The 12,712-nt window shown below is 40.5% G+C and overlaps 1 protein-coding gene across 1 annotated transcript; it reads right to left on the minus strand.

Annotated features, from left to right (window-relative positions):
• Nucleotides 1–4,459: 4,459 nt before the first annotated feature.
• On the minus strand, nt 4,460–9,161 carry ap5s1 (adaptor related protein complex 5 subunit sigma 1). Its single transcript, XM_080042574.1, has 3 exons — nt 8,884–9,161; nt 7,614–7,905; nt 4,460–6,665 (listed from the first exon to the last, which is right to left on the minus strand). The coding sequence occupies exons 1-3, from the start codon at nt 9,063–9,065 to the stop codon at nt 6,537–6,539; spliced, it is 603 nt and encodes a 200-aa protein (XP_079898700.1). The 5' UTR covers nt 9,066–9,161; the 3' UTR covers nt 4,460–6,536.
• Between the last annotated feature and the right edge of the window lie 3,551 nt (nt 9,162–12,712).

Consider the following 12,712-nt stretch of genomic DNA (forward strand, 5'->3'; position numbering starts at 1 on the left):
ATGCTGTGCTGCTGGAAAAACCATTTTGCCAAAGATGGTTGTAATGCTACAAGATGTTTTTTTATGTACTTCAGTTAATGGCCTTTCAATTTATTCCCTCTGTAAGTGCTATTGAAGCCCAGAGACTATAGTGTTCAGGTTTTTTATTTCAACTATAAAGCAGCTGATTTTCACAGACAAGCTTTATTATGCCCGCTGCTAATCAGGCAGAGATCACCCGCAGTGTTTTGGCTGGAATAAAACATTTCTTCTGTAGAACTTAAAGACGACAACCTTTGTATCACCTTTATTCATTTGACCTTTAAAGCCCCTGGAAACCTGGTGTTATACAGTAAAAAATCAATTGAATATATAATATCAACGTTGGTGTCTCTATCAGTTTTACAAAAATCTAATTGAAAATAGATGCTGTTAAATATTATAAAACTTTGTTAAAAAATATATTTTTGAACTATCTAAACCGTTTGACACTGACATGTGCTGTGTCTGAAATCGCACACTTAGGTAAGAGCACTTACATTGAGTGCACTTTATTATCCCTACAGTACACTTACTTATAGACACAGTGCTCTCAATTCTACAGTGCACTGTCCCAACTGCCGTCGCGCACCTACCGGAAATGACTTTGCATTTTGACGGTTCTTCTTCGGTGGTATTTTTTTCTGCTTGTGTTACCGATAGCCAAAACAGGAACATAAATCGCGGAAAAGCAAAAACAATGTGTAATTTAACTTTTGTAGAGCACGTCTGTCTCCATGGTTGCTTCAAGCTCGTCTATTTTGATTTTAATGTCCCGTCCTCTCCGCTACGTATAGGCAAGATGGCGGCCGTTGAGTGTGGAAAGTGTCCATCGCTCCACACTCAAGTTTTAGACCGTTTTGAGTGCACGACCGAGGAACTTACAGTGCACTTCATTTTGGCACACTCTCCGGTTTTGCGCAAAGTGCACTCAAAAAAGTAAGTGTAAGTACAGAAGTGCGCGATTTCAGACACAGCACTGGACTGTATGGGATATGGTGTATCAAACGGTCTCCATGGCAACAGTCATTGTTTTGAAAGAACGTTCAGGCCGAGAACTGCCATGATTGGTTGAAAATACTTATTGTGTCATAAGAACCGCCTCATCGAAACCAAATTTTAAAGTTTGTCAAACCCTAAATGACAATAACTCGAATTTGGATTGATAAATATGCCTAACTCTTTTCAGATGCTTAAACTATCACGCACTTAACTCCCCAGATTACAAAATTAGAAGGATTTTGTGGATTTGGCTTTAACTTTGACCCCAAATAAAGATGATCATTTTGTAGCATCACTGCATTTTTTTTTAGCCCTGTGATTTCGGTGTGTAATTCTAATGAGCAACCTCTCCCCTTCCTCCTTTCTTTACCACTGTCTCACATCCACACTAAATAACATGTTTCCCCTATAGATAATCCTGCCTTCCAACCAGACAATGTGTGCTCTGATGAAAATGCTTGTAGGTCTTTCTTCACAATCACAGTGGGGGATAAAAGCCCGACATACGCACAAAAACTCAACCTGCAGCAGCATTTAATTCTTCTAATCTCCACTTGACATTTACTTATGAATTTTATCATGGCTGCGTTTTTTTATTTTTTTTTTGCAGGCAAAGATCAACTTCCTGCAGTGCCTGTAGATTACTAATTAGACGTAATTATTACAAAGTGGTTTGACACACACATGAAAGAAATCTGTATGTTTGATGTCTACCAACTCATTCTAATATTTTTTTTTTCTCTTTCGTCAGCAACCGCATTCTTGATTTTATAGCCTGGTGCATCTCTGCCAAAGTGTCACTGTTTGTCTGTTATCAGCATCAGTAAACACTGCAGTTCCCACACTATGTCTGGCTGAATACTGCCCCCTATTGTACAAGTCCGGGATACTCAAGTCCTCTGACACTGCAAGTTGTTGTGAAGGTTTATTACAGTGATGGTAATGAAGCCGGGTAAACTGGATGTGCCAGGCTAATGGAGGCAACTTAATAAAGCCAAATGTTGTGTTTCAAGACGACACATTATGTTCCAACACAGTTAATAGAAGCTGGCTGTATTTATACAAACTATTTGGAGTCGTTTTTCTGCTCAAATAGCTAATTTAAGTTGAAGTCAACTGCAAAATTCTGGTAGGATGGCCTATTGGAAAGGGGGCCGACTAGTAACCACAAGGTTGCTGGTTCGATCCCCGGCACCAGACAGGAGGATGTTAGTTGTAAAACTAGTGGTGGCTGGTATTACATGTACGGTGCCCACCATCTCTACCATTGTGTCCTTGAGCAAGGCACTTTGCCCCAAAGTTGCTCCAGGGGCGCTGTAATATGAATGACCCTGTGCTCTGACCCCCTACGTGTGGTAACTTGAGAGGGGATATGCGAAAAAGACACATTTCAATGTGCCTTGTGTAAATTGACTAATAATGATAACTTAAATTCCTTAATGCTGTATATTACTACAATACTATCATCATTTTTTAATGGAACATGTTTTTTTTTCAACAAAAAGTTCAATAACCTTGTGGAAAAATGCTTAAAATTTACTTATTCTTTGCCATTTTAAAAATACAGATTTTATAAATAGGTTCTCGAATATTTCTCACTTAAAAACATGCATTTCCATAGGCGAGATGTCACTCCACCTGCATCGATAGGTCTCCTGCTTTGTATGTTAAACTTTAGGGGGCAGCAGGGTGTATCAAGTCCTCTGCAAACTTGACGTTATTGGAGTCATATTTGACGGAGCAGCGGGGAATTATTAGTGTAAACAGAAATGTATTGAGCACACACCTCTGGATGGCTGAGTATACATTGGCTGCAAAGGTGATATTTCCTATGTGGGAAAGTCCAGAGTCCATTTAAGATGAGCACAAACAAACCTTCCCCTATAGAGTCAAGCATACACCATTCAGCTCAGTGACTAATAGAATTTGAAGGCTGGGGAAAAAAAGGTAAGGTGCTGTATTTGAGACTCCAAATGTAGCCATATATCGTGCAGTGGAAAACGTTATATATCCTGCCTAGTGTAAAGCAGCCTGGACCAGCTTGCAGGCTTTGATGTATTCATAAGCTCCGTCACTAATGTCGGTGGAAAAAGACCCGACGCACAGTTGGACATCCAGTGCATATGGGGGTCAGAATGATACCTGGCAGAAAGGCTGTTAGTAAAATGGACAAACAAAATTAAATCTATTCAATTGACGACTGGATTAACATCATAGATTGACTTAAAATGGAAAGAATCACTTTCTCCACATGGCTGCAACAGGATACATATTTGAGAACTGTATTTCTCTCATTTTCTATCATATATGTCAATGAATATCATTGGAAACACTCAAATGTTCTGGCTGTTTTTAAATTTATGTTATGCATTGTGCACTTTAACGTCCATACCTGAAGCCTCATTTTTTATCCATCAGTCTAATTAATTTTGTTTTATTTCCTGAAAACATCTGTGAGCATATGGCTGAGCGGATAAGAGGGAATCAGATTTGAGAGGTTGAAGTCTCTTGGTGGTTGGAGGCTCCAGCCTGATTTGAGGAAAGATGGCGGATATCTATCTGTCACTCTCTGTACATCGTCTACTATAGTTTGACATGGCACTGCAGCACAATATTGTCTTTTAAGATATATGGTTATAGTGGTTAGAGCGCATACCATATCGGCTCCAGCCTTCGTTGTAGTGGTCGCGGGTTGAAATCCGACCCGGGGACCTTTACTGCAGGTCCTCTCCCTCCCTTCTCTGTCTCCCCATTTCAACTCTATACTATCTAATAAAGCTTAAAAATGCCAAAAAATAATCTTAAAAAAAAGATATATGGTTCTATCTCTTTACTTTTTTGTTATTTTATAACAAATAACAAACTGCTATTTCTAACATTCGCAATAAGGGAGCTGGACATAAAATACACAACAGGTAAAAAGCAGGAGTGTCCACATACTTTTGGTAGTAAAGTGGTTACCAGGTGGTTAAATCTGAGGCCCCCTTTATTAAAAATGTACTTGAAATACTCCTGACTTAGTAATAAGTTGGTTTCCTCCACAAAGACAAGGTCATTCACTTCACACTGAACACTTACAGTAACAACATCGCCCTCTGCTGGTGTGACAGTGGAACTTTCTAAATACCCGATTCAGTTCAGGTGTTTTATGTACTGTTATTCCCCATGAGATATTCACAACCTCTAAGTCCTTTTCTTGTGTTTAAAGAAATATAAATATATATATATTTAATGTGTGCAGTTCCCCGGTGCCTCTGTTTTTGTTTTTGCAGCTTTGGAAAATGCACTGCGTGTCCTTGAATGCAGAGTAGACAAGTTTTCAAAGAATACGCCTTGGGGGTAATGCTTAAAATGTAAAAAAGTTTTATTATTGTTTATTTCTTTTTTTAATACAGAAAAGAAACTAGATCAAAGCGATTGATGTTGGCAGCCAGACAGATTTCGTCGCAACCCTCCTAAATTCACCGCTCTAGGTTTTTGGGTTGGGTTGCCAGAACACAAACTAGGGGTTTAAGAGAGAGCCGTTTATGAGGCCGAAAGGAGGAGCGGAGGGGAGGGACAACAGATGTTTCACAAGAAGAGACAAGAATTATGTTTGTTAATTGGCTGTGTCTGGATGTTCTGAATTCTCCAAGCCTTTAATTGTGGTTCAATAAAATAATATTGTATGTCACTTTCAATGTTGTGTAAAAAAGGCATGTTAAATATCTCATCTTTTTATTAGTAAAATTCGATAAACACACCAGCAAAGTTGCAAATCAGAAACCTAAGTTTAATGTCCTCATGTCCTATTACAAATCCTACCTGGATATATTAAAATATCGCACAAGCTGGGAAAACCAGATTCTTAAGTGATGAAGTTGATATGTAATTTATTTGATTTGTATTGTGTTTGTCAATGGTCTTTGCACTGCATTGAGCGCTTACACAGCCTTGTTACTATCACTGAAAGGGCAATACTGTTGTACGTTTCTTTTTGTAAATGTTTATAATACAAAAATGAAAAAATCTGTACAAAATGAACAACATTTTTAGTTCATAATGACATTCAAACACGTCTGACTCTAATCTTTCCTTTGCTCTCTCTCTGTCTTTTGTTACCGTGAGATGAATCCTTCTTTGTACTGCAAAGGAGAAAACATATTTTCTTAAATCACATTTTCAATATTCCTCCCACTCCATCAGGAAAACGAAAGGTGCATTTAAAAAAAAATCCCATTGAGGCGATGAAGCAATTTTCAGACTCATTTATAAAAACCCACAAGTTGCACAAACACACACACACACACACACACACACACACACACACACACACACACACACACACACACACGAACAGTCCTCCAGTCTGGTTCGCTCAAGGTCACACCATGGCATTTAAAGTGTGCCGAATCAGATAAATAGCAGTCTTTTGATGTTGACAAGTAGCTTTTTAAACTGGCCTCTTCAGCTGCACTCTTCAATCTAGCCACATTTTCCTCTTTTCCACTCTCATTCCATTTGACAAACAGGATTTGAACCGGAGCCGCCCACACGGTGAACAGTCAACAGTGAGTGAGAGCCACAGAGCGAGTGGCTGACGGAGATATTTACCGCGCTGTGTGTTTACCGCCTCACGCCTCCCAATCTCAAACAGCAGCTGTCGGTTAGTCTGCTCCTCTTCTCTTCTTCTCTCTTCTTCTCTTTCTAGCGCTTCAGAAATGGCACCAAAGGTAGAAACAGCCAGGGCCGTTTGAGTGGAAGTTAGTGGTAGAAAACTTAGCAGTGATTGAGCTCAAACTCATAGGGTTCAGACCCATATTGCCTTGATGGTACACCAGGCTTCCCTCATTATTGCGTCAACGCGATAGTCCGATATATTTGAACGGCGGTGAAGTTGGTTTCAAGTTGGATATTCAACAGACATTTATCGGCGAACATATTCGTACTTAGTTTCACCAGCAGTAAGTAAGCAACAAGAGGACTGTTAGTGCACCCATATCCCTTGATGAAACCTGCACACTGATTTTGGGACACTAAAATACTGTCTAGAGTAGGCTACACAAAACAGATTTAGACTGTGTTCGAAAAGCCTTAATAATGTCCTACCCATACTCTTCTTGATGTCAATTTGAGTATGGTGTGGTTGTGTATGAAAGTTTGTGTAGACGAGAAATGTCCTGATGAGTACTTAATTCCGGGAAGATACCGCATACACAATCGATCGTTAAGTAGACAGTAAGTAGTATATACATGTTAAGTATGTACGAGGGAGGACCTTAGTAGGCCTTTTCGAACAAAGCCTTAGTCACTAAATGTCTGTGCAATATCCAACTTGAAACCAACTTCACCACGGTGAAAATAGGTCAGACTTGCACCTCAGCTGTGTCCCATCCATTATCATTGGAAGTTGTAAGGTCGGAACTGGGATCACGTAACATGCGAGTTGCCCGCGTTTTCCAGTAGCAAAGTGGAGGAAAATGACAAAGAAAGGAGCCACATGGCATTGATAGTATATACTGGGCTTTTCTTCTGGCTCACTTGGCCATGTACGCGACCACCTCCTTCTCCAGACTCTGGGCGAAGCGATAGTTGAGGAAGAGGAGCTGACCGTGAGGAAGCAGCCGGCTCAACACAGCATCGATACGGTTACTCCTCAGCAAAACCTGGAGGGGGATAGAGTTTGTTATTGACAGCGTTTGCAGACATTTTAAAGCTATAGTGTGTAACTTTTTAATATAAATGAATATCGAGTTGCATTCAAGCCATTACTCATTTTGAGGAAATCTAAAAAAATATATATAAAAATATATATATATATTTTCAAGCAATTGAAAACTAATTAAAACATACTTATGAATATTATATTTAATTTCAAGTATCTTCCAAAAGACACCAATTATTGTACACACATTTTTGCCATCTGGTGCTAGAAGTGTATACACTTGCCCTGCCACCTTTCACAGCTTGGAGCCTTACAGTCTAAACAGTTCCCTGAATGTAGCACACATACTAAACCCCCTATGTGTGTGTTTTGGCTCTCACCTCGCTGCCCTGGCCCCGCATGAGTAGATGTTCCAGACAGTGGAATATACCGTAGAAAGCATTCACTTTTCTGACACACCCGATGTTACATAGTGAACCTTTAAAGCGTACTCATGAAAGTTATATCCAAGTCTGGTCTGAAAGACACTAATTCATTCTACACACTGTACCTTTAAAAAAGATGCAGCTATTTACACATTGCAGCCATCTGGTGCATAACATTCTAAATTTGTGTGCGTGTGTGTGTGTGTGTGTGTGTGTGTGTGTGTGTGTGTGTGTGTGTGTGTGTGTGCGTGCGTGTGTGCGTGCGTGCGTGCGTGCGAGCGAGCGTGCGTGCGAGCGTGCGTGCGAGCGAGTGAGCGAGCGTGTGTGTGTGTGTGCGAGCGAGCGAGTGTGTGTGCGTAAATCCCTGTGTGTGTGTGTGTGTGGGGGTGTGTGTGTGTGTGTGTGTGTGTGTGTGTGTGTGTGTGTGTGTGTGTGTGTGTGTGTGTGTGTGTGTGTGTGTGTGTGTGTGTGTGTGTGTGTGTGTGTGTGTGTGTGTGTGTGTGTGTGTGTGTCTCGCCTCTCACCTCACTGCCCTGCCCCAGCATGTGTAGATGTTCCAGACAGTGTCGTGTCAGGTTGCGTAGCGTTCCCTCGGCCAGCAGCAGGTTCTCGTGCGGTTCACACACCAGCGTGAAGCCTAGACTCTGTAAACCCAGCCACACAGCGCTCATCTCCCCACAGTACGGCTCTCCGGCCCTCAGACGCACCACTCCGCTGTCGGCCTCCCCCAGGGCCAAGGCCTCCTCGCCGGGCACAGCCTCCATCAGCGGGCGCCCACAGGCATCACGCGACAGAGAGACAGCACTGCGCACATGTCTGGGTTAATATAGAGAACACAGGCAGGTTACAATGGAAATCACACAGAGATTATGGTTTTCTCTTTCACTATCATCTTAATCAGAACTCAGATTCTTGCCTTAAAGTTTATTTAATTCTACTTTTATTTAAGTATTTGTATCTCTATGTAGTAAACTTGTTTTTGTGAATAATTTAACTTTTTTTACTGCCATTGAGTATATATTTAAGATATGTATGTTTGTCATTTATGTGAATAATTATCAATACTGCAACAATGAAGTTTCCCTTTCAGGACAAATAAAGGGTTATTTCTATTGGTCTGTCTGTCTGTCTGTCTGTCTGTCTGTCTGTCGAAAAGACGGGGACATTAGCAGCACCTCTGGACACAAGAAAGACCAGGGTTTTTGGGGAGAATAAATAGTCTTAATTTGAAATATCACTAGCAGTAGACCAAACAGTCCAAATAACCAACAGTATTCTTCTACACTTACAGTAAAAGCCTGGAAGATAAAACACAACCTGCAACCACCATCTAGACTGCAGAGAAACACACAGTGGACATGATGTGGATTCAGTGAACTGTGGGACGTTTACTTTCTCACCTGTTGACAGGTGAAGAGATCACTTCAAAGGCTACAGAGTGCAGGTAATGATGGGACAAACCCTGAGGCTGCAAACCATCTCCACTGTGTGAGGGTCTTTCTTTGTTTACAGTAAATATTAAGAGGATGACAGTTATTTTATCAGTGTGTGTGATATGCTGTTTTCAGAAGCTACATGCAAAACAGCTGGATTTAGTCACACATGTTACCGTTGATACCTGTGCTATGGCTGAGGCTGAAATGAAAGATTAGACTATTGGATATTTTGAATGGACTATTGGGATGGATAGACTGCAACACAGTTCTTAAAAATAATAGTCAAAAGATATGCTGGTTGTTTGTCAGAGTAGAAAGAAAAGAATAACTAATGTCAAAGCCCTGAACTCTGACTCACCTGGCCACCACCGCGATCCTCTCCTTCCCCAGTAGCCGCCTCTCCTCCGGGCCTAGCTCCCGGTGCTGCTCGCTCACCATCGCTTCATCTGGACCGAAGCTCCGGGAGTAGAGCACACGACTCTCCCCAGAACCGAGCGCGCTGAGCGGGCACACGGTGTGGATCAGGAAGCAACGGACCATGATGGCACTGAAGGACCAAAAAAGTTATTCAAAAACAAAAGCTACTTCTTTCTTACCAACAGTGTTTACTGGGCATGCACATAGCCTATTATAAGAGGGCATTTCCAATGTTTTCTTCTACTTCCGCAGTTGGTCAGCTGACCAATCTCGGCTGCCGTTGCTTTGCGTTGTTTGAACCGCCAGATGGCGCTCGCTGTCTATTCTATCCTAATCTATTCATGATTCTATTGCATTATTATCTGTCTTTTATTTGTTTGTTTATATATAAATAAATGTATTAATACATATATATAATTATTTATTAATACATGGTTTACATTATCACACACTACATTATGCTGACAACGCAAAAAGTAAAAAAGAAAAAAAAAGAAGAGAAAATAAATAGGTAAAATAAAAAAAGGTTTAAGAGAACAAAGTTTATGGGATCCACTGAGTAATTAAAACTTTTTTTAAACGCTTTAATAATATATTATAATAATTATATTGTCAGAACAAGCACATTTAGAATCTGATAGTTTTATGAGTTTTATAAAGTACCAATCCTCACTAAAGCAAAATGAATGTATGGCAACAGATAGACCTGAAATGAAACTGGACTGAAAGGCCATACCAAAAGCAATAGAGCCAGAGTAGAGGAGTGTAAGAGCTGTGGAGGTGAAGTGCCCTGATAGACAGAGGGAGCTGCTAGAGGTGGAGTGAGATCACAGATCAGACTGTTGTGGGTCTCAGCAGGCAAACACAGGCAGCTGTTAAACCAACAGCTGCTGCTGGACACGCTTCTTTACTCAGAGAGGCCCCACTCAGCGTGTGTGTGTGTGTGTGTGTGTGTGTGTGTGTGTGTGTGTGTGTGTGTGTGTGTGTGTGTGTGTGTGTGTGTGTGTGTGTGTGTGTGTGTGTGTGTGTGTGTGTGTGTGTGTGTGTGTGTTTGTGCGTGTGCATGCATTTGTGTGCGTGTGTGTGAGAGAGAGAAGTGGTGGAGGGGAACAGATAGAAAGAAAACATTCACCAGTTGTGTCAGTTATCATCCAGTGAATCGTGCTGTTAACCTCCTCACCCTCTGCCTGGCACACACTCACTGAGACTGAAACTCTCTGTAATGAGACCTGAGGATGGTGGTGTGTGTGCGTGTGTGTGTGTGTGTGTGTGTGTGTGTGTGTGTGTGTGTGTGTGTGTGTGTGTGTGTGTGTGTGTGTGTGTGTGTGTGTGTGTGTGTGTGTGTGTGTGGCCTTAGGCAGCAACACATGAGTGCATACGGGTTTGATTTGTGTTGGTGTATGTAATGCTAATTGGCTTTAGAAATGGAAGTGGTTTTGATCCAGGCATAAATATCTTAGAAACGTTTGGATGAATTGCCATTACTGTAAAATGTTTTTGTGTTGTCCATCTGGATGACTTCGTTTATCCTTTGGCTTTTCATTGACTGCCACTAACACGTCAAAGTTTTGCAGGAAAATACCTCAACATCTACAGTGCCACATTTTTGGTTTTGTGTGAAATCTCTCATCATGTATTGAATGAATAGCCAGAGAGTGAATCATACTCACCGGTGACCTTTTAATAGTGCTATCATCAAAGCCTGTAAAACTGGTCCTAGATCTGCAGACTGTTGCTTAATTTTTAACGTACAAACATGAGAGTGCCATCAAACTTCTCATCTAACTCTCTACAAGAAACGAATGAGAAGGCAAATTTTACAAAATGTGTAAAACTACTATTTTAAGCCAATGTTGACTAATTTAGACTAATTCCAGGTAACCAAAACTTACTTTTCAACCTAGTTATATGAAGCCTTTTATGTATAAAGGTGTGGTGGAAAAGCAGTTCTGCAAAATCTACTACTGTGTCTAAATATTAGCCTTGAGCGGTTTACAGACGTTACATAATCATTCATAAAGGAATGAATGACAGTGATACCTGTGGGTAATAATTAGCCATATCAGTTTGAATATTCACTGTGAAAATGAATCCAGATTCCATCCGTTTGGGTGAAAGAAATCTTCAGAGGTAAATGGTTTTCACGAAGAGGAAGGGGAAGGGGACTATGAATTGTAACATGAAAAGTAAATGTATGTTGTCAAATGTAAGAGATTAAAAAGAATCATATTTGCATCTGAGATGTAGTGAAGTATAGGAATAAAAGAAGTACTTAGGGTGGCGTTTCCTCTGTGTGGGTCATTTCCTGTTTTTTGAAAGTTTCTATATTGTATCACAAAGTAATCACTTTGGATGTGGGCAGGGGGAGGGGTATTGTGTGTGTGTGTGTGTGTGTGTGTGTGTGTGTGTGTGTGTGTGTGTGTGTGTGTGTGTGTGTGTGTGTGTGTGTGTGTGTGTGTGTGTGTGTGTGTGTGTGTGTGTGTGTGTGTGTGTGTGTGTGTGTGTGTGTGTGTGTGTGTGTGTGTTTGCGTGAGTGTGTGTGGATATATATAAGTCAAGTACAAATATAAATTTGGGTAAATTAACTTTTTCAGATACCATCACTGATACAATTGTAAGATATTACTATGGATGTTCACTGCAACAGTTGTATGTAGAATTTCAACTCTGGAATGAAAAGCATTTGCGATGTGCAGCCACTCGTATCATGAAAACCACAATAAAGGTTGAAACATGTTTCTGTGTTTTTGAACTATGAGTCACAGACCACTGTGATGAAACAAACAGCTGAATAAGAACAACAACAGGATGTATCAGCCACATATACCTATTGACCAATAGCAGCGAGGCAGGAGAATTTGAATTAAAGGAAGCTAAAGACGACGACAACCGCTGGGCGACCAAAAAATATGTTTTTGTCAAGTCTCAGCATTCTTTGCAGGGGGAAAAAGAAAACTTCCTTAATGTATGGTGAAATCATCTCAGCATACAGGGGACGAGCAAAAGGCAAGAGCAAGAGTAGAATAATCTGTACTGAAGAAGACTTGGCCTACGTTTCTAACAGAGGTCTATTCAATTCAGTTCAGTTTATTTAAAAAGGGGACAGTGCAAATTAATAAAACACATGGGTTAAAAAATGCCAGAATTAGCCAACAACAACAGGACGGAACCCCGCAGCACAAAACAGGGCATCACATAACAAACAGAATAGACTAACAAAGGTAAAACAACAGAACACAAAATGCAAAGCACCAGTGATTTTAAAAATAAATAAATACAAAGTGTGTTGACCACATTCACAACCAATAATTTTAGTGCTGAGATGTATATCTGTATTGATCATCCATTGTCTTAACTGCTATGTCTAATTTTAAAGTTACTTTACAGATTAAGATTTTTGCACACGAAACACATGAAGAGTATATCAAATATTGTAGGTATACATACAAAACACTGACACTGAAAAAATGTCAGCCATTTCTCCTATAAGATATCTACTCTTACTCAAGCAAGGTTTTCAGGTATACTCTTTACACCATCAGTTTTTCTTATCTAATTTGAAACTAGATCTCACCTCACAAAAACCACATCCACCCCCCACCCTTTCCCTTTGAGACCACGGTGTTGTGCTCTGTGTTGCCAGGTTGTTACCATGTTTTTTACAGGCAGGTTTTTGACAGTTTGCCGTTGATGTCACCAGGTCAGAGCCAACAGGGTTGCAAAATGTTCAAAGTTGGAAACTTTCCATGGGAATTAACGGGAATTTATGG

This window comes from Ammodytes marinus (genome assembly GCF_949987685.1).
Source record: "Ammodytes marinus genome assembly, chromosome: 15".
Taxonomy (NCBI): domain Eukaryota; kingdom Metazoa; phylum Chordata; class Actinopteri; order Uranoscopiformes; family Ammodytidae; genus Ammodytes; species Ammodytes marinus.